The 23,882-nt window shown below is 35.8% G+C and overlaps 2 protein-coding genes across 7 annotated transcripts; both read right to left on the reverse strand.

Moving 5' to 3' along the window:
- Positions 1-415: 415 nt before the first annotated feature.
- On the reverse strand, positions 416-2,065 carry LOC113349676 (phytochrome A-associated F-box protein-like). Its single transcript, XM_026593688.1, has one exon. It carries the CDS (start codon positions 1,684-1,686, stop codon positions 649-651), a length of 1,038 nt encoding a protein of 345 aa, XP_026449473.1. The 5' UTR covers positions 1,687-2,065; the 3' UTR covers positions 416-648.
- A 12,809-nt stretch (positions 2,066-14,874) lies between these two features.
- LOC113349677 (serine/arginine-rich-splicing factor SR34-like) lies at positions 14,875-21,911 on the reverse strand. Of its 6 annotated transcripts, none has more exons than XM_026593690.1 (17): positions 21,782-21,911; positions 21,455-21,551; positions 20,696-20,761; positions 20,490-20,561; positions 19,224-19,298; positions 18,992-19,100; positions 18,856-18,902; positions 18,650-18,707; positions 18,465-18,470; positions 18,262-18,311; positions 18,119-18,175; positions 17,769-17,869; positions 17,589-17,681; positions 15,586-15,619; positions 15,378-15,449; positions 15,205-15,289; positions 14,875-15,097 (listed from the first exon to the last, which is right to left on the reverse strand). In XM_026593690.1, exons 2-16 carry the CDS (start codon positions 21,539-21,541, stop codon positions 15,245-15,247), a joined length of 972 nt encoding a protein of 323 aa, XP_026449475.1. In that variant the 5' UTR covers positions 21,542-21,551; positions 21,782-21,911; the 3' UTR covers positions 14,875-15,097; positions 15,205-15,244. The 6 variants fall into 6 exon arrangements, with proteins under 6 accessions (XP_026449475.1, XP_026449476.1, XP_026449474.1 ...); XM_026593691.1 differs by having other exon boundaries at positions 14,878-15,097; positions 15,224-15,289; XM_026593689.1 differs by having other exon boundaries at positions 14,878-15,097; positions 15,208-15,289.
- Between the last annotated feature and the right edge of the window lie 1,971 nt (positions 21,912-23,882).

Below are 23,882 nucleotides of genomic sequence, written 5' to 3' on the forward strand. Positions count from 1 at the left end.
TTCTAAAAAGCATATACTTTCTTCTCTTCTTTGTGTACACAACCAGGCCAATTATACAGATATAAAAACAATCCTCTCGACATCGATTACCTCGTCGCCTACTTCCTTGTTCTCTACTCAAATTCCAAACCTTTGCAGCTAAATGTGTCCCAACTAATACACATTGTTTCATTATCTCATTAGTATACTTCCTTATTTTTCAATTACATCATTCTTACTTAGGTACTGTATATTTCTAGATAACTTGTTAACAACCAAGCAAGAGTTCTAGAAAAAAAAAAAGATTTAAGTCAAGAACTACTATTACTGAGTGATGACAGGCCGAGATGCACAAATCTGCAGTGAGGAAAAAGGCCCTTGTAAGGCTAACAAGAATTGGGAGTAAGCCTAGTCTCTATGCAATTATGCTAGTAACTAGAAAGAACAGAACCAATTCATATTACAAACGGGATCCGGGAACTTTCAAAAAAGTAAACACAGACCCATTATTCACACACCACAAGTTCAAGACACAATGTGCAATCAATTTCATGGAAATTTCAAACCTTAATCATCATCACAAGCATTCAACAGAAAGAAAAAAAAATGCAGGAAAACAAGCTTAATAGTTAAAAAAACATCAAGGAAAACAATAAGAAAATAACACTATTAAGTGTACATTGGCCGATCAGTCCACGCTCCGGAAACATGCCCGTTCTCACAAACATAAGCTCTCACAACAGGTTCACCATCTTCATGATACCCAAAAACTCTCCTCAAACAAAACGCAGAATGTAAATCCCAAGTCTCATTACAGGAGCAAAATGCACAATACAAGGGAATCTTACTTCTATTACCATCATTTATAGTTCTCCAAACCATAGATTTCTTAAAATTCTTGAAAATCCCTCTAAAAAGCATATACTTTCTTTTCTCTTCTTTGTGAACACAACCAGGCCAATCACAGATATAAAGACAATCCCCTCGAAACCGACTACCTAGTAACTTATTCCCTTGTTCTCTACTCAAATTCCATACCTTGGTAGCTAAATGAGTTCCTATTGATGCACACTGTTTCATTATCTCAACAGTTTCTTGTTTCTCGACCTCATCAACATTCATTTCCTCAACTTCTTGATTCTCGATCACCATTTCCACAATTTCATGAGACTCAGAATTATCATATTGTGTATCAAGATACAAATCATCAAACAAAGACCAACGATCATTACCAGAGTCAGAACAAGTACTTACAGCAGTCACCAGAGCCGAAGCCGCAGTTGAAGAAGAACAAATCTGATTAGGATTGTGGTTGGCATCAACATGGATTGTAGGTGTAATTTGTCTGTAACTTTCGTCAGGGCCCAACTCGCGTTCAAGACCAAAATCTGAATTCTCTAACAAAATTCCAGCATGAAGAAGTCCTGGGCAACAGACTGACAGCTTGTAAAGAGAAGCCCAACCTCCAGGAGGATGATCAGAAGTAGCACTAGAGATAAGATCGGAAACAATAGTAGGAATTTTCTCTAAACATTTGTTTTTCCAGAATATGATGCGAATTAGTGATGAGAATTTAGTTGATACAGATGCTAAACTAGCCCAATCTCTTGGATCAGGTTCAAGTTTATGGATAATATGAAGGATAACATCTTCAGAGAGGTTTGAAAATGAAGATTTTGGTCCTTGGGTTTTCAGAAATTCCTCCATGAACACCAAGTGAATAAGATTTTCCTTTCAAGAACAAGAAAAAAATGGATAGATGGGGGATGAAGAAGACTAGCAGCTAGTTGCAGAGAATGGAAGTAAGAAAGCTTGGGTTTTAAAAGATGAAATGAGTACTGGGTCGGTGAGAAATATGCAAACAATTCTTCTCTTTTTCTGGATTCAAACAAGAAACTAGACAAAAATACGGACAGAGAAACAAAGAGAGTTCATCAATACCGCCAGGGTTGGGTTACACGAGTACTGATGAATTTCCTTTGTTTGTTTTTTTTCTTTTTTGTGTGGCAGAGAGTGCGGGTTGTTCTAATATTAAGTGGTTGACGATACAGATGGTAATTCTGTTTTTCTTTTTCTTTTTTTTTTGTTTCAAAGGAAAATTGAATTCATTGAATAAGAATCCCATTATTGGGGTTGTACCCGGCTCGGATTTTTGGGGCTGCCCTGGATCGTGAAATAGTAAATGAAATACCACCCCTCTGTCTTATTACTCCCCCGGTCTTAAATTATTAGTCCCATTTGACTAAATCAAGATACGTACAAAACTATCTCTATTAAATGATATAATATTAATAAAATTAAAAGGAGCATATGAAATATTTAAGAAAAATACATCGGTAATTATAATATTTATAGAAATATTTAAATAGAAGATAAAAATAAAAATCTTTATGATTGATTTAGTATATTTGTTTCCTATTGAAGATGATATCATTTAATATTTAGATTGGTGATATTTAAAATAATTTTATAATTGTAAAAGTTTGAAGGATATATTTGAGAATTTGATTAAAAAATATGACTATAAACAGAAGCTGGACAATATTTTAGGACAGACGAAAATAAAATAGAGGACAGAAATTTTAGGACACATGGAGTAACTTTTAAGACCTAATACACTCTCAATTGAATTAGTGTTAATTATAATGTTTAACTAACCTAATTATAATTAGTGAAGGGTCAAATGATTAATCTTTGGGAAAGCAAAACTTTGTTTTCCTTTTTTTCTTGATTTAGAAAAGGAAAATGAGCATTTGTGATGGAATTTTTTTGAAAAACCTCCGAAGAAAATGATAAAACCTATCCTGAGAATATTCAAGAAAACCTTGTAATCAACCCCATTAGTAATTTTAATTGATTCAAATTCGTTAAAAATTAAAAAAAAAAATCTGGGATTTTTACTAGTTACGGCTGCGATATTTTGTCGTGCCAGCCGCAATACATATGAACGGCCGGGAGAAAGCTCTACTCCAAGTCGTAAAGGATATTTATGGTTCGCAATCCAAGAACTCCTAGTCGTAACTACTTATTATGGTTGGGTGAGTATAAACTCCTAGCCGAATCATCATCCGGAGTCACTTGTGACTTTTTCACAGTTGTAAACTCAACCGTGAACGACATAAATGGCTAGGTATTCCAGCCGTTTTTGGTGTCGGCACTCTCAACCAATTTATTTATTGCTCTTTTTTTTTTTTTTTACTTAGACCAATATGGTTAAGTATCTAAATAACTACTTTTTTTAAGTAGTTGTTAGGTCATTAAACTCTATAAAAGGAGATCATGTTATTATATCTTCCTCACCCAAATTCTAGTTTTAAGCTCTCATGTTCATTGTCATTTATTTCTCATCAAAAAAAAAACACCATAGTGACTTCTTACCCTTATTTTGGAGATTCTGCTATTATTTTCATAGCGTGGGTCACGATCAAACAACATGATGTATATCTAGACTTCGACATATTACCAAACATCGCTATCTTTTTGCTACCGTATATTCATAGTTATTGTGGCACTAAATGGAAATCGTAACGGAAGAACTTTGACAATCGTTAAGGAAAGATTCGAGAAACTCTTCGAAGAATGTGAAGCTTTCAAAAAGGAAATTAAATTCATAAAGGAAGGAAAACTTACTATGTCGGGTGCTATAAGAGTAGGTTTTTTAATAAGTTGTTTCATTAGAAATAGTTTTGAATAACACTATTTAATATGACTGATTTGTTTTTCAGTAGTCGAGGGCTCGAGCCGGATATAGGCAGTTCATAGGACAGAGTTGAGCAAGATGATTGCTACTGAATCTTGGAAAATACTACCTATGATTTTACCCTGTATGATTAAGCGTGTAACTGAAATTTTATGATCTATTCTATCAATTTTACGGAAGATGTATGTTTTTTCGATTCAATCAATGAAAATCCATTTTGGAATATTGTGTTTTATGTTTGTTCAATTTCTTAAAAATAAAAAGGAAGAGTTTTAAAAATCTATAGGTACTTTCAGCTAGGTTTTCTCCAGCAAGAACCCAAACGTTTTGACCTAAATGGAAGAAAAACTGAAAGTTTCACGTTTACTGTTTGGATAATAGACCATGACCAAAACCTAGCCGTTTTGACCTAAATGGAAGAAAAACTGAAATTTTCAGGTTTACTGTTTGGATAATGGACCATGACCAAACTGTAAGCACGACCACAGCTGTGTCCTTGGCCATTTCTTGTCGTAATGTGTTTTTTAGTAGAAGTTACGTCTTGGAAATTGATGGTTTGGCTGGAAAATAACTAGTTATAGCAGATTATTTTAGCAGTTACATGTAATTTCTAGAATTACGGTTGGTTCACCTAGCCGTTATAGATCAAAATTTTCACTTTTGTTCATCGATTCATAATATTACCATTACATAATCAAGCCATGTTACATCCTATTATACCTAAATGGAAATAAAGAAAACTTAGACTATCACGCTTAAATATCCACGCTTTGTTGAAATACTCAAGAAATTCTTTCATAATCCAGTAGCATTGCTCATGCTCAAATTCTTTGCCACGAATAGCTTGGTATTGGGAAAGAGACAACGCTTCCTAAAAAACAAATCAAGATTAAGTTAGTATATTATTTAAAACTTACTTTATGAACAACTTTTTCACATACCCACTAATCTGAAAAATGACGTTCGGGACTCTTCTCCTTCACCCGTTCCAATTACCTCCTTAAAACTTCCATTTCTAGGTAGATCTCCTCGAACCTTTCCTCTATTTGGTTCATTAGTCTTACATTTTCATTACCAACTATGGACATAAAGACCATAAATGCACAGTTCCATTGAGAATCATTAATTTCATCCATGTTAATGCCTTGATCTTGGTCATGTTTTTTTGACCGTGACCACCGCTCCAACAATCGCAACATCCTCCTCGGTAGTATAGCGAGTACTCATGTTTCTTCTTTTTTGTTGCAGCAATTTGAGAGTTTGAAGAATTTCAAAGTTTGATGAAATGAGAGGTTTTGCACAATTACTTTGTTAGAGAAGGGTCTTTTTATAGCAAAAAATGACCCAACAGCTAGTTTTTTGAAGAAAAAAAAGTCGCTCCTCGAAAATATCAATACAATCTTAAATTTACGGCTGGGTTTTAACCCTTACCAAGCCATAAATCTGAATTTTCCAAGTGAATTCAAATGTAATCCCAGATTTATGGCCAGGATCTAAAGAGAAGACTAGACCGTATAAGTACCTACGATTGGGTTGTGGTGTATAGAGAGCCTTAAATATGAACTTTCCCAGCCGATTCATACACGTCCTGAACTTAAGTTTATCTGTAGTACTCGTGTATGTATTACGGCTGAGTCTTTTCTATAAATCCCAGTCGTAAGTACTTAATACGGCCTGGTCTTTTCTTTAGATCATGAATGTAAATCTGGGATTGCATTTGAATTGACTTGGAAAGTTCATATTTACGGCTTGGTAAAGGTTAAAACCCAGCCGTAAATCTGAGATTGCATCGAGTTTTTCGAGGAACGTCTATTTTAAATAAAATAAAAAACTAGTCGCTTGGGTCATTTTTTGCTGTAAAAAGACGCTTCTCCAACAAAAAAATTGTGCAAAAACTCTTAAATTGGTCCAACGAAAAAGAAGAAACATGGTTACTCGCTACACTACCGAGGAGGATGTTGAAATCGTTAGAGCGTGGCTGACGGTATTAAAGTATCATGAAAATGTAAACATTTACATAGATGAAACCTTCGATTCTTTTTGGAACCATGTGAGTATTGTTTGTGTGGTGTTAAACGGAAATCATAATGGAAGATCGTTGAAACTCATTAAGAAAAGAATCGAGAAGCTCTTTACATAATTGGAAGCTTTCAAAGAGGAAATGAAAGATGTAAAGGAAAACAATCCCAATATGCCACGTGCTCAAAGAGTAAGCTTGTCCATAATTTGTCCATCAAAAATTATTTTGAATAATACTAACTTATAATTGATTTGTTTTTCAGTGGGAGATGGGTGAAGACTATTATGAAGATGTCTACGGAAAGAAGTTTGACCTTCATGGTTGCCATCGTGTCTCGGAAGAAAGTGCTTATGCTGATTTCGATCACTATTATTAAGACTCATGTTTGTAATGTACTGATCTTTTCTTTAAATTTTATGCTATGAAATATATATGCCTTTTCGTTTCAATGAAATGGGTATGCCTTTTCCATTTCTTCGGTTCCTAAAAACGACACAATTATATAAGCACAAGGAAACTTTATACTTTTTTTCAAATACAAAACCAGTAATGGCTAGGAATGCCCGACGGATTTGGGACTTCACGGCTAGAAAAACTGCAAAATCTAACCGTTGAAAGAACATACGACCGAGATGCTACTGTCACGGTTAGGAATTCTAAGCCGAATCAAAAGAAATTTTTAGTTTTTTGCAAATACTGAACAACTAACGTCTAGGAAAGTCCCAACTCGACTTCAAGGCTAAAAAAACTTCAAGACCTAACCGTTAAAAGAACACATGGCTGGGACACTACTGCCACGATTAGGAATTCCTAGCCGAAACAAAAGAAAATTTTCTAGTTTTCTGCAAATACAGGACAACTAATGGCTAGGAAGTGTCAACCGTGTTGGGACTTCACAGATGGGAATTCTTAGAGTCCTGACCGTAACTAGCATTTTACGACTAGGCCGACAAGAACTCCTAGCCGTAATCAACACATAATCAATTTTCCTAAATCCTAAATTCATCAATCTTATCTATTAAACCAATCTAAAGGTAAAATAAATGGTGGGTTTTTCAGTTCTTAACATTTTGTAGGAGGATTTACTGGTGTTTGGAAAAATTCATTCACCGAATTTTCAATTTGTGGTTCAATACCTTCATCAATATTAGAATCATAACCAATTAATGGTGGATTCAACTCAAATCGCCCTGATCTGGTCATCTTGAGAATCAACCTTCATAAACATTTTTGAGGATTGACGAAGATTTCATCGGAAAAAAATTGAAAATATATAATCATAAGTTTTGTTTTGTTGTTTTGTTTTTAGAAAAAGAAGAAGAAGTGAGGTTAGTAAATAAATTTTCGTTTTAACTTTTGAATTAGTTCTGATTTTGGTAACAAAAATAATTAAAGGGTAAGTCTGACTTTTAACACACATTTGGTCTTCCCATATCCACTTATAGGATACTAGAATCCTATGAAGCCCGCAAAACTCAAATGGGTGCTGCCCCAATAATAGGAATCTTGAATAATTAATATTGTTCAAGTTGCATACATAGTAATCACTTAACCACTCTAAACAACAAGTTTTTCTCTTCTAACTTTCTTAGAGATTGCATCAGCAATGTTATTGCCATCTCTTCTATTATGAAAAACTTTTGCAAAACTAAGACAAGATAATACAGTTTTGACATCCCTAATTATTTTATTATTCTCCCATCAAATTGTGACATTATCCAAGTTAATTGAATGTACCACCTCTTCAACATCAGCAATCAAGTGAATCACGCTGATGTTTGACCCTTTGACCCAGTTCAATGCCTCCTAAACAGCCATGCACTCTCCTTCCTCGGGATCTATCACTCCACAAGCAAAGGTTCCTTTTATACATGCACTAGTGAAGAGCACCATTCATGTACCTAGCTCATTAGTTAGATAACCAAAGGAAGCATGAGCATATATAGTAGATCTATTAGTTACAACATGAGACACATTTGTATCTGTATTTGAATGATTTAATTCATAGTAAAATTATGTGGATTAAATTTGATTCTTGCATATGTACTAGAGTGGATTAAAGATTTATTCCGGAAGATGCACTCACATCATTCTTTCCAAATTATCATCACCCTCTTACTTGATCAATTTTGATAGATCTCCAGACTGCTCATGCGTGGTCACAGTTGATAAGAAGATGGTATAATCAATAGTGATTTTTCTTGATGATTATTGATGCTTCAGTTAGTTTCAACTGAAAGTTTCTGCCTTGTTGGAACAAGGCCTTTAAGATACTTTCAGGTGAACAATTTGACTATGTGAGGTAACTTCATCTTCCATTGAGATTTTTGGACTTCCTTAGGAACTTGACACAAAGCATCTTGATTCGTGGTCATATTTTCCACTAATTTATTATAAGTAATTTTGATTATAAATAATCCATCTTTGGTAGGCTTCCATCTGATAATATCATCTTCTTGTGGGGAAATTTGTATCTCCTTTATCTTGTTTGCAACTTTAAAAGTGAAGTGAGTGTTAAGAAGAGTGATATTCCAAGTGGCAATATTGGTCTGAATGAGTTCACTGGCATATTCATAATTTAGATATTGTGGTGCTAATGAAACTGGTTTGATGTCAACATTTATAATCCAAATCATGCCAAATTGTGGTACCATTACCATTATTTATCTTCGTGCAATAATTTTGCTGAAGAATTAATAATCCAAATTCAATCCCTTTCCACATCCAACAAGTATTACTTTATTGAGTCCAGTGTGAAGAAATTCTTCATTTTTGAAATACTTTGCTTTTAAAACTTGTACCCTAAGTTGATTTAATTGGATACATATTTTTCAAACAAGTTTAGTAGGTAGAGCATGATTAAGCATTTTTAAGTCCCTGAATGCAAGACCTCTAAATTTTTTGCAAACAATTATATTAGCTCTTTTGTTATTTTTATGCCGCCACCATAATTTCCTTTTAAAGAATTAAGCTTAGTAATTAGTTTCTTAGGCATTTTAAATGTACTAATTTGGTACAAAAGAACTGAATTTAGAACAGAGTTGGCCATGATGGTTCTGCTAGCTTGAAAAAATGTTAAGCCTTTCCAATTGGCTAACCTTATTTGAAAATCAATAGTAACTTATTCAAAGGATTTGACTTTGGACTTACCAATAAGCAGTGGATAACCCAAATATTTTCCCTCTTTGCCCATGATTTTGACTCCCAAAATATGACTCGAAGTATCATGCACATCCTCATCCTTGTTATCACTGAAAATAATAGATGATTTGTCAAAATTAATGACATGACCAGATTAAGAACTAAAATCTTACATTACCTGTAAGAGATTATTCACACTGGTTAAATTAGCATGAGTAAAAATAAGACAATCATCTGCACATAGAAAATGATCGATAGGTGTAGCCTCTCTAGATGTTTTGATACCTCTGATTGCTTTAGATTGACGAGCCTTAGTAAGAGTTCTTGAAACCCATTCGATAGCAGAATAAAAAAGATAAGGTGACAAAGTATTACTTTGTATGATACCTCTTGTTGGGATGAATTCTTTACAACGGGGTGTAATATCCCAGTCCAGCAGGTAAGATTCGCCGAATGAAATATAATTAATCGTTAGTCATTTCCTAACATCAAGACCTTTTCAACACCATTGGCTCAAGAGTTGGGAAAAGCTCTATAACTAAGCGTGCTCAGGTGGGAGTAATATAAGGATGAGTGACTTCCTTTGAAGTTGACGCTGGATGACCGCAGTTATGCCCGCCATGGATGAGTGATCTTCTGGGAAGCTTCTGCTGGATAACCGCAGTGATGCCCGTCGAAAACCTCACATGCCGGATGATCGTTGTGTCTAAGTGAGAAAAATATCGGTGGAGGGTTGGGTCATTACAAATGGTATCAGAGCCGATGATTGGTCACCTGTTGAGGGTAAGATAGTACGTTGGACGGGATAGGCCAGGTACTGGTCTCATGATGAGCAGGGAACGTCGGAGATTTGAGCTTGGATATATTTTGCTCCAATTTAAGGTAGTGGTATTGTACCCTGATTCGGCAAGTATATGACCGCCAAATTAAATATAACTAATGGTTTTCTTTTCCTAGCACCCAGGCTTTTTCAGCACAATTGGCTCCAGAGTTTAAAAAAAAACTATATAGTTAAGCGTGCTCGGGGGAGTAATTTAATGATGGGTGACCTGTTGGGAAGTTTCTATTGGATGACCGCAATGATACCCGTAGAAAACCCCACACTGCAAGATGACTACAATATTTAAGTGGGGACTATATAGATGGAGTATCAGGTCGTTACAAGGAGCCATTAAGATGAACATATTAGGATACAGTGTTAATACAGCGAAAAACAAGTTGATTCCAATCATCAGAGAAGCCAAAAAATTTGAGGACTTTGATAATTAAATTCTTTTTTAATTTGTCAAATTCCTTTGACATATCAACCTAGAGGGCAAGCCAAACACCCTCTCTTTCCTTTTTTTCATTAAATGAATCAATTCATGAGAAATAATAGTATTGTTATTTATTAATCTTCCAGAAACATAAGCAGCTTGATAAGGGGAAACAAAATTTATCCCTGAGAGGTTTCCTTATATAGACCATAATTTAAAAAATTATCTTGTAAGAAATATTACAAAGTCCTACGAGTCTAAATTCAGAAGGAGAAGTTGGTTGTTATTTTTAGGAACCAGTGAAATATAGGTCTTCTTCATATCTCGAAGAATGTGCTTAGAAGTGAAAAATCTCGACCATGTCACAAATATCACTGCCAACTATATTCAGTTGTGTTTTGTAGAATCCATCTTGAAAATAATCTAGACATAGTGTAGACCAATTTTCCATGCTCTTGAGAGTGTGGTGTGTTTCTTCATCAGTTGGAGTTGCAAGAATAAATCTGTTATCCTCTTATGTGATTAAATTTGGCAAATGATTGTAGAGCTTTTTCAAAATGGAGATATGGAAGAACTTATTTCTTCAAAATGATTTGTCAGCATACTCGCAATTTCTTCTCTAAAATGATGCCAATGACCATCTTTATCTTTAAGAAAGTCAATATTATTTCTTGTTATTTTTCTTCTTGTAAGAGTTTGGAAATACTTATTATCTCTTGATTTTTCCTGTGGAAGTCTAGCTGAATTTGGTGTCACTGTTTAACTCTTCATTAACTATGATTGCATTGTGAGTATTTTACTGAGAGTAAGGTTGAGCCTAAATTTCATCCAGTTTTTTTTTTTTAAGATTATCTACCTTTTGGTTAATATCTCCAAAATGGTACTTGTTCCATTTCGACAAAAAAATCTAGTAAATTGAAATTTTTTTAAAGAGTTTAAAAGCACTAAAAGTCTAGGACCTTGTACATTCTTTCCACATGCTTTAGTTATCTCCAATTTCTAATCATGTAACCACGCGAGGAAAAATTTAAAAGGTTTCCAGATTTCTGGCTCATTATAATCAGAAGGCAGTGTTAGGTTCATCGTCTTCACCTTTTATTTTATATATTTTTTGAAGCTTTGCTTTTGATTTTATACAAAAATTTATATCGAATATTTATTTACTTTGATTAAAAACGGGAGTGAATAAATAATATGTGTGGCTGACCAGATATTTTGTGGAACTAAATAAGGCGGGTTTTGTTAAGCGATGAGATGAATCCATTTTGGATTAACATAAAACTAATTTATATCTTGATTAAGTGTCATATATTAAAATGATGTTCTACCACCATAGTGGGTTTGCTATAAATAGTCATATATGCGTGTATATTTTTTTTTATTCTAATTACTTTTCTCTAAAATGATGGATTTCAGAAACAATCTCTCATAAAAATGCATATTTTCCTATGAATGGAAATATGCACTTACACAAGATTGAGATGTGGTTATTGGTCTGAATCTATCTCCTGACTGGATTTGACTATCGATCTTCGTTTGTGATTACTTAATTCTAGGTCAAACTGGTGATTATCGAGTTATCTTAAGGTCGGTAATCACAATTAAGTTCTAAAGGAAGTAAGAGAGAGAAATAGATAAAAGATAATTCTTACTGATCAAGTTAAACTGTGATTACAAAGGGAGCCTTCTTGGGTTTTTATACAGTTATTTACATCACATTGCGTATGAATCACGATAAAGATATGTCTAGTGGGGACCACTCGTGTATACTTGGAGGTGACGTTATGATCTACTCACAATTTTACTTCATTAGTGAGTTAATAGCTCGACCTCTGATCTTTGTTATCTCGATATTCATGTCTTGACTGTGACATATTTGACCTTGTCTTCGCTGCTTGCTACAGAACTTATGTCTTGCACGTATTGTGATATTAGTTGTCTTATTTTCATTCTCTGTTGACTCATTATCTTCAGTTCGTACTCGCGCTGGGAACTTGTTATTTATAACTCGACGTGATCTATTTCTTCGCACCGAGCTCCATGTCCAAACAGCTGTCAGTTTTTGGTAGATGCTATTATTTTGTCATCTTCATATTTGCCCCCATTTTATTTAAAATGTAGTCTTTAAACTATATTTTATTTAAAATTCGGTTTAGTTTTTGTCTTTTATTGACTTTATTAGTTCATCTAAAAGATATGCTTTATCGACTTAGCTCAGACACATGTGATATGACTTAGGTGTTGGATCTTACGTCTTTGCTCCGATCGAGGATATCTCCAATCGAGTATTCCTCTCTCTACCCTAGAAAATAGAGCCGTTATTATATAGTCGTTAGTTATTTTAGAAAATGACCGTTATAAATATAGTCGTTGCTAATTCATGTGCATGAACTAAATGAAATTAAATTAATAAGTAGTAATTAATTAAAAGTGGAAGGCAAATCTTTAAGTTCTAAAAATTTCTAATTCATTAATACTGTGTTACAAGATATAAACTTTAAAACAATAAAATTACACGATATAAACTTTAAAACAATGAAAACTTAAATAAAGGCTTTAATAAAAATCTCGGATAATTTATGGCCTCCTGGTTAACTTCACTTGGCGTATCTTCCATTCAACACGTTTTTCCTTTGTTTTTGTAACTTTGGTTGTTAACTTTTAAAACCTGAGATTTTCTTTGCTTTTTAGCGGGACATTTTCATGGGTTAACTTCTAATCGCATCATTGGTACCCTTTTACTATTTTCAGTTCCTTAAAATTAGCACATATCTTATTAACATCAACTTCAAGTTTCGCTTCACAAAAAAGTGTAATAGCTTTTTGGATACACTTAAAAAAATCTAAAATACTAGAATGATAAGTGGAAGGATTTTTAGTAGAGAAATTCAAGAGAAGATTGAATTTTGGTGTAAGTTTTAGTGTTTGGATGGTGCGTTATTTATATAGGGAAAATTCTAGTTGTTGCAGTTCGATCATTGCGTATCAGGTTTTTTTTATACGCGAAAGCCGGACCCAAACCCCTACCCGAACCCAGTCAGTTGGGCTGGCTCCACTGCCAGACCCAACACCGCCAAACCCACTATACAATTAATCTATTATAAACCTTTACGGTGGGGATTGAACCCCTGACCACCTCTTTACTGGAGTTGATGGGATACGACTGAGCTATGATCTTGGACCCCACTGCGTATCAGTTAGAGACGGTCATCTCAATACGCACCAGCTAAAGTTGCGAGAGGCCTCGTCTCAGATTGAGATGCACGTCTTTAACTGATACCAGAGGTGAGCATTTGGCCCTTAATGGGAGGATTTTATTCGGACCAACCAAATTTTTGCGGGTGGCTGATTCGGACCATTCGCTAATGAGTTGAATGTCAATGTATGGCAGATTGGGCCTAGATGCAACCTTAAAAATCCATCGAACATCCATACTCAGTTAGATTAAGGGAATTTACATAGCTCTTAGAAAGCATATTACAGTTTAGGAATTCCTAAGGTGCTTTGTTAGGGTGTTGCCCATGTCACTTGATATTTATATACATATATATGGAATGTGAAGGTTGTCCGTCCATCCATGCATCCATTAGATATAAACCCGTTGGATGCTGGATTAAATGTGGATATCAAATTTAATATCCGTAATGAATTGGATTGGTTGCAGATGAGGTGAAAATCGGTCCATACCACCCATGCTAGTAAGGCTTACCCGTATGGGCTAGATTGAATGCTAGATTGGTCAAAAAAGTGTTGGAAATCATGAAAAAAGTGTGGGAAAAAAGTTAACACTAGCATTTGATAGTTCTCTCTCCTAACAATTGCTCCCAGTTCAACTATCAGCGAGATTGAAAAGCTGAATGGTTCAGCGCTCAAAAAAGTGTTTCTAACGCTGAACGGTTCAACGCTAGGAGATAAATTTTATGATCTAACGGCTGATATTTAAAACGCTGAATCAAACAGTGTTTTACAGTGGTCACAGATGACGTGGATGACCAATCTAGCTGTTAGATATCTAGCCCATAGGACTTAGGAGGTTGTCCATGCTGACGTGGATGGCCAATCTAACAGTTAGATATCTAGCCCATAGAACTTAGCCTAAGCCACACATTTCACTACTTCAGTAGGTGATCGAAACAAAATATTTAGAATTTCTACCAGAAAAAAGACTCTTTTACTTTTAGCTTCGTAATTTTTGTGTGGTGACCATGGAATGCAAAACTTGAGGCCCTAAACTAGGACACCACAGGTAGGGAAGGAACCTAACTTTATTCCTCTGTTGGTAAGAGAATAGCCACATACGTAACAATGACATTTGCTTTTTATTTTTCAGTGGGGGACCTTCGAAATTTAGATCTGCCTGACTTAAGACACTTGGAGTCTTAGAGTGTTGCACATGCAATATCTTATCTTGTCTCCTTCAAGATATTAGGTACTTTTTCAAGGAAGCAAGCTACTTGAACCACTCATAGTAACCATCGCGGTTTTAAAATAATCAGTTGTCAACACAGCCCGAGAAAACAAAGTCTCATCAGAGAGAAAAAAAAATCTAAACACAGATTATGGAAACTAAAAAGGGCATTCTGCTGCGTTTTATGTTAGTAAACCTAAACCGTCAGACTATTGGTGGCTGGTTGATCATGTGACCGGTTTTTGTTGTCCCAGCTCAAAAAAACTAACAGGACCTGATCAGGTAGTAACTTGCATCCAACGGTGTTACGAATTTAACTAGTGTTTTAGTAAAACATTCTAGGGCCTAAGCAACGGCAGAACCAACAAAGTAATGAAGTGTGATGTGAATCATGTGATCAACTTATTATGTTCAACAACGAAGTACTTTTTAAGTACATTATTTTAACCGAGTACAAAGTACTACTGCTATTACTGATATAAGTTGTTCAAATATCTGGACCTCACAAATATTTTATAAATCACAAGAAAACATGGACAGTCTCCTCACAAGCCACTACTGGCTCTCGAATCGATTGGCGATCCAGATTTCACCTGTAAATCAGAACCCAGAAAAGATTAATGAATGAAATAGGGAAGAACCAAGTGATGGGCTGATCAGGTTGGTCATTAGGGCACATATTATTCTAAACATTAACTGCTACCAGAACATTTGATCACCAATAGGAAATTTTATCCTCTCTACCGGCCTCTGGAGTCAACAGAACGGCTGCGATCAGATCTCACCTACCAAATCAAACCACTTCCATAAAAATCCACGAAATATGATACTGTAAAGCATAAATTATTAACAAAAAAGAGTTCAACCTCTTACCACAGGTGAAAGAGACTGGGATAAGCTCCTGCTTCGGCTGGGAGTTCGTTTTTTCGAACTTCTCACACGTCTCTGATGATGAAGGCAGCAGAATGTCAAGTTAAAAAAAAATCCTCTTTTTCGGAGAGATCATTCACATGAACAAATTAAAACAAGAAAACAGTGAATAAGGGCAAGACATGAATGATAATTAGGCTAAAGAACTTACAGCTGGTAATGGAGATCTTGATCTTGATGGGGATCTGCAAAATATCCAGAAACAACTTAGTCTATTTACAAAACAATGACACTTGTTCCATCACGAAAGTATCACACCCCAAACTAAATAAAACTGAAGAAAAAATCCTCATAGACCTAGGTTGCGCTCTAATGAAAGAGACTGCCAAAGAACTTCAGCAATGAGACCACTGAGAAGGTGCATGACACGAGAAATGAACACAATGTCCATAACATATACTCAAGATAATGAAAGATTGATAAGTGTTCAACTGACATCTTCCAAATGGACCAGCAAATTCAAATAACAGTATAGTTCAAGAAAACGGCTATTTGCATGATCAAGTTGGATAAGGAAATAATCATGATTCAGTTCCACCACCGCTTAGTGTAACCGCTAAGTTCCAACAATGATTAGTCATAATCCAGCTTTAAGCTTTTCTCCATCCCAGTGTCCCACTTTAGCTCCAATGGGTGCACACCATGTATATAAGATATAGGAGTTAATATATGATTTAGGTTTGCAAAGTGTGCCCATCTAAATTAAGCATGCATACCTCCACAACCAAGAGAGTTGCAGACAGTTGCACCATATATCCAAGAAAGTTCCTAACATGCTATCCCCAAATCTCTGCAAAAGCCATATCTAAAAAACAAACAAGGCAACCTTCATCATAAACACAAGATGCAAGCTGGACAACCCAGAATGCTTTTTCTCATTATCTCCATCCTCCCTTCAAAACTTTCACCGTGTTGAGGAAGTAAACAATTTTTTAAAAAGAAACAAAAAGACCAAGACGAACAACATGGGATGATGAGACAACCCCACTCTTTTACACAGTCCTCCAGACAACTAAAACCTTAAGTAGTCACAGGTAACTTGCATATAGAAGAGGAAAATAAGTTTCCAAACAAGGATATTCATCACAACAATGCAAAGCCGGATCAGCGGACATTTGAAAGAAAACAAGTACAATAGAAAACCAACGATAAAACCAAAAATAAACAAATAACCCGTGGTTAGAAAGAAGATCCACTCTGGTAAAACAATTTATAGTTTTCCTTTTTGTATTTGTTTGTAAAGTGGATTTTCCAACGAGTTCAAGAAATCCAAAATAGCAAGTCCTCTTCCCCTTGTAATTAAAAAAGTAGTAAGTCCTCTTCTCCTTGTAATTAAAAAATGAACGTCTTATGGGATACTATAACATCACTTTACGCTCTTATCCTATTTTTTTTCTTTTCTTTTTGCTCGATATGCTTTTCTTATCCATTTAAAAGGGAACTATCAGAAAGACAAATGAAATGATGTGTGCGAAAGAACTATGAGTTCATGGTGCATCAACAAGGTCTCTATGAGATTGGAAACATCATAACATGGAGGATGATAGGGCAATTATAAAATCATACTGGGTCCAGAAAATATGAAGAAATAGAATACGGGGACAAACTTTTAACAATGAACAATGAGAATTTAAGGAATTAACCTAACCAAAAAAACTAAAGCAAGGTTTAAAAAAGCGAAAGCGTAAAGCGCTGTGAGAAAACATTATTGAAGAGCTGCTTCACAAAATAGATGATAATATAAATAAATAAATAAATACTTATAAATCTATGTGAAGCTTCCTAACATAAAACCAAAAAATCTATGTGAAACTAAGTTGCCAACATGATAAAGGGAAACTAAGAAGTTCTCAACATGATAGATGATACAAACAAAAGGAGAAGAAGAAACGTTGTTGAATGAGTTTAATAAAATAGTTTCGGTTTTTTAGTATTATTTACTCAGAAAACAGTCGAACAAACGCTAGGGCCTGTTTACTGGGCTTCAAAGGCCAATTATTTGTTTATTTATATTAGACCAGATCATAAAGTGCACGCTCTGATGCATTTGGGGCCTAAGGCGCAAAAAAAAGAAAGCGCCAGAATGCTTTTTAAAACAACGAACCAAAGTATAGTGACAATCTCATGAAACAAGCACAATAATAAAAAGCATACCTGGACACAGAGGCTGAACGAGAATCTGAAGATACAGATCTGGATCGAGATCTAGACACGGAATAGCGAGAAGATTTGGTCCTTGGAGACTTGCTGCAAAGCAGTTCCACAATGGTAAGTACTGAGAACAATTCTTCACTAAAACAACTATTGAGACTCGACAAAGAAATTTGCTAAAACCTCCGGCTCTTGCTCCGACTGTAGCTGCGGCTTCTGCTCCTCAAAGATGAACTCCGACTCCTGCTCCGGGATAAACTCCGCCTTGAGTCATACTCCTTCACCTATAGTAGAAAACAGAAAGCAGAAAGCTAAGAACCATGGTTTTGTCAACGGAAAAAGAAAGGATACTCCGGACCCGGCTAGTACTCAGGCATCATTTTTCTACTATCAGGCTGTAGCGCACTGCATGGTATTCACCAATTCATATACCAGGTGAAATAATAATTGCAATCATACTGAAAGCTTTCTTTATCGGTGAGTCAGCTAAAAGGATTCAGGGACATATGAATGTAGAGCAGAGTAGACCATACCCGCACATAAGCCCGAGAAAATGCATTGCGAAACTCGGAGTCGTCAAGCTTTCGTATCTGTTAAAAACAAACATAAGAATCATTCATCTGAAACAAGAAATCAGGCTAATATCATAAAAATAAAATTTAGTCATTCAACTTACCGCATATTTCATGTCATCATAGTTTGTGTAATCAACAACACCGATAGTACCTAAACAATGAACATAAAGACAATACTTAGAGGAAGAAAAAAGTATTAGGTCCAGGTATTTTGTATGGCGTCCTAGTTTTATAAAAGTACAGGCATTTTAATCAACTGTGCAAGAGCCAAAAGTGGAATAATAAACTGGTTAACAATCCTCACTTGAGACTTTGGACAATGTAGTAATCGTATGCCACCAGTATAGTAAAAAGTCAGGCCGCAGCAGACAATAAACCAATAGGTTAACAACAATCTTTACCAAGCCCAACCCCAACACACAATAGCCACTCCAAAACTGTGAAAGAATAAGATAGAAACTCACAATCATAGAAGTTGAATCGACTTACCACTGCCTTCACGATACACTTGCGAGAAACAGACATCCCCGGCTCGGCGCATGTGATCCTTACCAATTGATGCAAACAAATTTTAGTCCAACAAAAACAATGAGAATAACTGGATAAGTAGTTGTACAAGCAAACTGATGGATGATCAATATTTTCACCCAATAATTATTGTGAAAGAGGGGGGAAATGTTGAAAATTATGTATACCTTTAGGTCTTGCCATGAAGCAGAAGAAGGTAATCCAGTGACCAACACTGCATAAGAAACAATAAATTTATTTTCACAGAAAAATTGTACGCCGTATAGATATAATATAGGGAAACAATATAGTAGGAAAACAGACCACGGTAGTCTGAGCGCCTGGATACTCCACCACGACCACCGCCGCTACTGTAACTGCTATGACGATCTATTGATGACGACTGCCCTCGCCCACCATGTGCAAGTTCCACCTATAAAGTTGTGGGGAATAATTATTGATTGAAATTTGTAACTAAGACAATATTGGGTCTTCAACAAGTCCTTGAAAGGATAAACCAACATGACACCATTAACAACAATGACAAAAAAAAAACCCGCAAACGATGCCCATCGAAGCTATACCCATCCCGACCACGGATAGCATCCTCAGCATCGCGAGCGTCTTCAAACTACAATCACAAGAAGTGAAAAATAAAACAGAAAACATGTCATTATCTCGTGCAACAAACCACATTGACAAACTAGAAGCCCAAATATAACATATAAATGAAACCCATTTATTTGTGCTGGATCGGTGCAATAAGTGTTAGCTTCCTATCAAAGCCAGCTTTATTCATAGTATACGGTTGCTGATACTAGGTTTTGCGTACGACTGCTACAACAATACTTCATGCCATGAAGATGCTTCCCAGTGCATACCACCCGCTATAATATCTAACTATTAAATAGGTATGTATAGCTAACTTACATGCCTACCCCCTACCCTGTGGCTTCATTATTAACATAACGGTATGGGTAGGGCTGTCGCTGAGCATAGGCCAGCTAGGCGACGGCCTAGGGCCCCCAAATCTTAGGGGTCCCCCAAATTCTATCTATTTCCCATTAAGTATTCGTTTTTTTCTTCTTCTTTCTTTCGTTCTTTTTCTTTCTGATCTGATTTCCCATCTAGTTCACTATACTGTTTTTCTGTCCTTATACTTACTACAATTTACAAGTTCTAGGGTTTCTCCTTCCATAATTAAAAGACGAGAACAAGATTTTCGCCAATGAAATCAAAGTAAATTTTATCATTTGACTTTTAATTTTTCTATCTAGATTCCACTTCCAAATTTTTAGTTCAAAAATCCGTTGCCTCAAAAAAGAAAGAAAATCAACAATTCAATTTAGTTGTTGTGTATAAATATGGTGGAAGTGCTTCGAAAAAAAATATGTTAAGTTGGGCGATCGGCAAACAACTAATGTTACAGTTTCTAATATCAACTTGAAAGTTATCTAAGGCATGATATAGGTCCTGATATATTAACGGGCATGACTTATATGCACAATTCAAACCTTTTAAATTTTTGCCTGCCCAATCAAGAAATGCAAAAAAAAAAAAATGTTGATTTACTTAAAAGATACGGAAAACTGCTATCTCAATGTATGTCATGCAAAATTTTATTGACAGTTCTAGCAACAATTGGCTTGTCCAAACACAGTTTGGAAGTTGATAGTGGATAAAGTTATTTCGTATGATTTTGATTCGAAAAGGGCAGGAATATCGATCTTTGTAAGATAAGGTGTTTTTTCGGTTTTTTAGACATATTTTCTGGGCCAATTTTACATTTGATTATCAAAGGAGAGAAAAAAAATTGGCTTACAGAGGACCCCGTTTCTCTAACTTCGCCTAGAGCCCCCATATAGTTTGCTACGGCCCTGGGTATGGGATCCACCTGATCCTTGTAAGTTAGTGAAGTGTAATGGTGTCCTGAGAGGAAATTTTGTATACTAACAATTCCATGAGGTACTGTGAAATTAGTGCTGTAGAAACATATTATACCACCTTAAACATAGAATACATCTTTACCTCGACAAAGGCATAACCTGGGGGCCTTGGTGGAACCTTTAGATCAATATCGATGATTGGACCATACTGCAACATAAAAACAAGTAAATAAGTGAAAAAATATCATCCACAAAAGACATTACACGTCTCCTGTCAAAAGATTACATATATCCACTTGAAAGACCATGCACATGTGTAAAAAACCAAAGAGCAAACACTTCAGACGCACTAAAACCTAACCATACTTAGTGCATCCCAAAGTCGGAAAATGAATAAAGGGAAATTTTTTTCAGATATCTTATTCCTACGCATGAGGCTGGACATGGCTTCATATGATGACTCTTGAGTCACGTGGGAATACATCAGCAAACACCAACCAACCGATATTGCATGTCAAACACATGGAAGCTCACTAAAACCATATTCCACCTATAACCCTTCTTACTCCCTCGTCGGAAACCTATGTTTGAAGTTCAGTGCTACCATTGCATGGTCTTTTAAACCTCAAAGAAACCATTTACTAACTTGAAAACTGGAACAGTCAGTAAGTTCAGTGCTACCGTTGCATGGTCTTTTAAACCTCAAGAAACCATCAGCTTACTTGAAAATTGTAAGAGCCGTTAACCTTTAAAGTTTAAGCCTCGAGAAACATATAGACCAACCCAATCTAACGTAACCTGTGATCGAGGGCTTACAATTGCCCATGTGATTTGTTTAAGGCTTTGAATTGCATGGTCTCCAAAATATATCAATCATGAAAAACACTTAATAAAATCATACCTTGTAAAACAAATCTTCCACTTCCCTCTCACGGATATCTCCTGGGAGATTACCAACATACAGAGTTCGACTTGAACGACCAGTCATGCTTACCAAACTGTAATAATTACACAAAGAAAATAAAACAACATTCAGTACATCAAAAACCCTAACCCTGATCAAGGAAAGATAAAATTCATAAGAAATTGTTACAAATTAACCAATAGTAAGGGTTTTCGCGGTTTCATTTCAGAGTATATAAAAGATAGGAGACTAATTAAAAATATATATATCTTATATATTTCGCGGTTTCAGAGTATATAAGAGATAGGAGACGAGTTAACCAACCTTTTGAATTGGAGGGAGGAAGTCGAGAAATTAGAAGATAAACTTATTGGGGGGAGAAGAAAATAGTACTAATGGGGATAATTTCTGTTTCTAGGGTTTTTATAAAGATCGACACGTTCGTCTGATACTCTGATCCACGCAAATCTTTCAGTGAAATTTTACAGCAGTTAATAAGGCTGGTAATTTTAACCAACGGTCCTTAATTATTTACTATAACACTCATAAAAGTTTTTATATTTATAAGCAAGCCCTTCATATATAGAAGTGCCTAAGCCAGGGGTGCACATTCCATTTTTAAACCGGATAATTTAAGTCCTAAATTTTTTTTTGAAGCATGTATTTTATTAAGTTAAGCTGAGATTACACCTGCGAATGTTATGGCCATAGAATTTGCTACTATAATAGAACTTATAGGTGGAGGAATTACATTGTCCCACATTATTGTTGCGAGCTTCCTATAAAGCAATCATCCGCCGTTCGAGTTGTCAGACCGTCTGATGCTTGATTTCCTTCCCTGTAGACGTGCCTAATAGTATATTGCTATATTGCTGAATTTGGGTAAATCTATACTTGATTTCTGCAATCTGATTAGAAATATACCATAGAGCGTCGGTGTACGAGGTTAGAAATCTCGTTAAATTCTCCGAGTCTGTTTCAGATTGAACTTTTGGCCATCCATGTTCCGTCGACTTTCTGGAAGCGATGAGCATTCCCAAGTTTTCGCTGCAAGTGCAACGATGATACCAGTGGTTGTCTTATTGTTAAGATTGTGCTGCCCCCTCGTTTCGGCATATAATACCTGTTCTTGCTATTCCGGGATGTCCCCTTGATGCTCCGTCCGTGATAATTTTGATTCATTCTAAGTGGGATTTGAGTCATCCCACGAAGATGGTTGTTGTTGCTAGTGTTGTTTGCGCTGGGTTTGGATAAGGTTGCATCAGTACTAGTGGTAGGTGGTTTTGAGCCCAGGTATATTCTTGATGGAGTTTGATGGCCATCTGCATTATATTCGTCGGATTTGGCAGTCGCTGGCGATAGACTGCACCTTTCCAAGCTATCCATAAGGACCAAAAAAGGAAGCAAAAAGTTGTGGTGACTGCGGTAGGAGCTTTTGTTTTGAGGAGTAGGGATATTGTTGTTTGATGGGGCGGTGAGGTGGGGATGCTCTGAGTAGGGTTTTGGTTGTTTGTGAGATGAGATAGTATGAGGTTCCATAAATCAATGGTTGTTTGACGATGCGGTTGAGAATGTTGAGGGTTGGCAAACCCTCATTAATTGCTTTCCACAAGAAAAGTTGTACTTTTGGGGGACAGGGGAGTGTCCAAAGTAAGGTAGTTGGTGGAAGAGGGTTTTGATGGGTTTGCGCAGAGTCGTTGATGAGGCAGTTATATCCTAATGTCGTCGTATATTTTTCGCTTTTGGTAAAAGGCCAAATGATCTTGTTTGGTAGGTTGTTTTGTGGGATGGGAACGCTGAAGATTTGTTGAACTAGGGGTTGGGGAAGTAGATTCAGTATATCATGATTTCAGTTCCTTGTTGACGGGTCGACGGTGTCATCAACCAATTGTATGGGATAGCATAAAGCTAGGTTAATGTTGTTATTTAAATGTGGAATCCAGTTTGATTGGATAGGGGTGTTTAGTCTGTCCAAATTTTAATGGAAGAGAAGATGTTTGAAGGTTGGTATGAATGTCTCCATTGTAGGCTGAGAGTTGACGGGAAGAGAGGGATGTTTTCGAAAATGGGTGTCTGTTTGAGGTATTTTGCATTATATAATGTTGCTAGTACATGAGGTAGGTTTTTCGTGAATGTTTCAGATTCGTTTCATGATAAGTAATTTGTTTTGCTCCTTGCTGCTTCTTGATAGACGCATTTATGTGTCTATTTTGTTCTCAATGTTCTGTATTGTTAGACTCGATTAAATACTTATTGTGTTATTTTATATTTTGTAGATGTTTTTGGAAAAATAAGCTCTTGCGGCGAAATTGGCTCGAAAAGTGGTGTTTTACACCCCAGGATAGAGTACTAAAAACACCCCAGAAATGCGATGGAGGAACCCAGAAAAAATGTTGGAAACACCCCAGAAAAATTACTTAAGACA

Source organism: Papaver somniferum, chromosome 2 (assembly GCF_003573695.1).
Source record: "Papaver somniferum cultivar HN1 chromosome 2, ASM357369v1, whole genome shotgun sequence".
NCBI classification, from domain to species: Eukaryota; Viridiplantae; Streptophyta; class Magnoliopsida; order Ranunculales; family Papaveraceae; genus Papaver; species Papaver somniferum.

Bases quoted from the DNA above. Each gene is read 5' to 3' on its own strand.
- LOC113349676 (XM_026593688.1), bottom strand. From the start codon at position 1,686: ATGGAGGAATTTCTGAAAACCCAAGGACCAAAATCTTCATTTTCAAAC.
- LOC113349677 (XM_026593690.1), bottom strand. From the start codon at position 21,541: ATGACTGGTCGTTCAAGTCGAACTCTGTATGTTGGTAATCTCCCAGGA. The intron at 20,762-21,454 runs GTATGATTTTAT...TTTATGTTGCAG, and splicing joins TGGAAGATTTGTTTTACAAG to TATGGTCCAATCATCGATAT. The intron at 18,176-18,261 runs GTAAGTTGAATG...TGTTTTTAACAG, and splicing joins ATGATGACATGAAATATGCG to ATACGAAAGCTTGACGACTC.